This window comes from Triticum urartu, chromosome 7 (assembly GCF_003073215.2).
Source record: "Triticum urartu cultivar G1812 chromosome 7, Tu2.1, whole genome shotgun sequence".
Lineage (NCBI taxonomy): Eukaryota > Viridiplantae > Streptophyta > Magnoliopsida > Poales > Poaceae > Triticum > Triticum urartu.
The window spans coordinates 166,107,236-166,109,816 of NC_053028.1; the positions used below are offsets into that span (position 1 = coordinate 166,107,236).

Below are 2,581 nucleotides of genomic sequence, written 5' to 3' on the forward strand. Positions count from 1 at the left end.
CAAGAGGCAATCCACCACCACCACCACACTGGAGTAGGGTACTACACCACAACGGTGGCCTGAACCAGTATAATCTTGTGTCCTTTGTGTTGCGAGTTCGTCGAGTTAGTTCGTAAGATTTTAGCTAAGTTAGGACGTGGATCGGTAGGAGGAGATCTTCGCGCGCACCCTAGAGTTCGAACCTTAAGGATTTTGCCGGAATCCGTGATCCGACAGCCCGCCATGGCCGAAGTGGAAAGCCGGGATCCGGCGGCGTGCGGGGAAGCGAGGAGGATTTGGCGGCATGCGCGGGTGCATGGGATCTCCAGGCGGCAGTGAGCGCAGGCGACAGTTCGTCCTAGAAATCATCAAGGTGGAGGAGGTTTCGAAAGGAAGGGTTCGCTTTCAGCCGACGATAACATGTGGGGCGTGGAGCGCCAGCGAGGCCGCTGATTTCTACTACTACCTAGCCAACGTGTTAGCTCTCAAAAGAGAAAATCAGCCGACGTGCACCCATGTTGAGTTTTCCTCCTTTCAACCCTGAGACGTTAGCTAGCGAGGGTGTCATCAAATATCTCCAAGACTTATTTTTTTAAGGAATCTCCGAGACGTGTTAGCGTGCACAGATATGTCCATTCTCTTACAGAATTTAATGCTGCATTTTTTTATTTTAAGGTTGAATTTAACTCTGTTGTTGTCTTGTTCGCAAAAATATATTCTGTTTTTGTCCCTCACGAACTCATAGTATCCACGAGGAGGCGAAACTAAAAAGAAAACAAACATCATACATATATGGATAAGTATTAGACAATGTTGGACTAACATATATACAGTGGTTAGAGAACACCTGGCAAAAACATATATGTTTGCACGTCCAATAAAGCTAGAAAAGAGGAAATTACGTCTAGCCAGTCTAGCTGTGAATTGAGGTGCAACAGACTAAGCAAAACAGTAAGTTAGAATATCTGTACGGGACATCACGGTTACCACATCATGTATGCCTGGACGTCCGACAAAGTATACCACATTTTTACTTTTTAATGTCGGTAACTCAAAAGAAGCACTATGTGTATGATAATTTTATTAGTATTATGGTAATCTAAAAGATAAGGTTGTCATCTGATTAGTTTACTAAGATTCATGTCCCAAGTTTCAAACTAGATCCCCAAGGAATCCTATTGGTAATCGATTCATCATTTTTGTTATCATCAAACTTATCCTTTATCTGTCCAGCTGCTTGACTAATGGTAATTGACGTTTGCTTTGCAGCGAAGCATGTCAACTTTTTTTTTCCGTTACAACGCACGGGAATGTTTGCTAGTAGAATAACATAGAGAAAACATCAAGTTTACTCAATGACGACACATATAATCCATGATAAATTAGGTTTCTAATACAAGTGACAACCCCAATTCGAGAGACAAATAAATTAACTCGAGAACCCAGCAAGACACGGACAGTTAACCGACGGCCAGGCCAAGCATGCAAGCACTGCTTGATGATGATGTACCCCGGCCGGTAGGCCTTGCGGACATTATGCAGCCAGATGGATGGATCTACCAGGCCTTGACGGCGAGCTTCATGTTCTTGTCGCAGTGGCCCGGCAGGCCGCAGATGAAGTAGTTGTTGCCCCTGCGCAGCGTCACCTGGTCGTTCCCGGTGCGCATCACCCAGCTCTTGGCGCTGTGCCTCGGCACCTCGCACCGCTGGTACCCCTTGCCGCCCACCACCGACACGTCGTGGAGCTCCTTGTCGTACTTGAACACTGCAGCCGTTCCATCAACACATGTAAGTACGCAACCCATGCAACAATGGAGAACGCTATAGCCCATGGCCAGCTAGCTGCATGCCTAGCTGGAAGAGAACATCACAACAGCAACGACTCACCGAGCACGTCGCCGGCGTAGAAGGTCTTCCCGTTCGGCCACCATGAGTTGAGGTCGCGACCCCACCCTTTGTCGTCGCCGACCACGTACGTCCTCGGCGCCTGCCGCGCCATCGCGGCCGCGCCGGTGATTGGAAGGAGCGCGCACAGGAGCACGACGCCGGCTACCAGACCGGTGGCCGCACTGCCTCTTCCCTGAGCCACCATTCGGCCACTCTGCAATGCAAATCACCAAAACTAGGAAACTCAAGCTCGATCGATGCTTCAGAATCAGGGATGTGCTAGCTTGCGGAGTGACAGGCCCAGCCGTGCGGTCTTTATAGCTAGCTAGCCCTGGACCTAAGTAGTACATTCCGGATCCGATCAGTGCGAGTCAGTGGCGTGAAAGCGCATTAAATGTACGATGTTATTTTCTTTTTACGATTAACATTAAATGTACGATGTTGTGCGTGGAGTTCAAATTAGTCGGCGCATCTAAACGCGTCCTTGAAAAAAAGGTGGCAGCTTATTTCCACAGTCAGTCATAAGTCCCTAGTACCCTGAACCTTGAAGTAATAAAAGAATGTAAAATACCACTAAGCCATGTGGTCATATGAGGGCTGCTCTGGTACTCCCTCCGGTCCTTTTTACTTTTCATATAAGAATTGTCTGAAGTCAAATTTCTTAAAGTTCGACCATATTTATATGAAAAAATATTAACATCTATCATACTAAAGT

General features: G+C 47.3%; 1 protein-coding gene across 1 annotated transcript; it reads right to left on the reverse strand.

The window, feature by feature from the left end:
- Positions 1 to 1,305: 1,305 nt before the first annotated feature.
- LOC125522381 (basic blue protein-like) lies at positions 1,306 to 2,163 on the reverse strand. The gene is made up of 2 exons (XM_048687439.1): positions 1,867 to 2,163; positions 1,306 to 1,744 (listed from the first exon to the last, which is right to left on the reverse strand). Exons 1-2 carry the CDS (start codon positions 2,069 to 2,071, stop codon positions 1,536 to 1,538), a joined length of 414 nt encoding a protein of 137 aa, XP_048543396.1. The 5' UTR covers positions 2,072 to 2,163; the 3' UTR covers positions 1,306 to 1,535.
- Between the last annotated feature and the right edge of the window lie 418 nt (positions 2,164 to 2,581).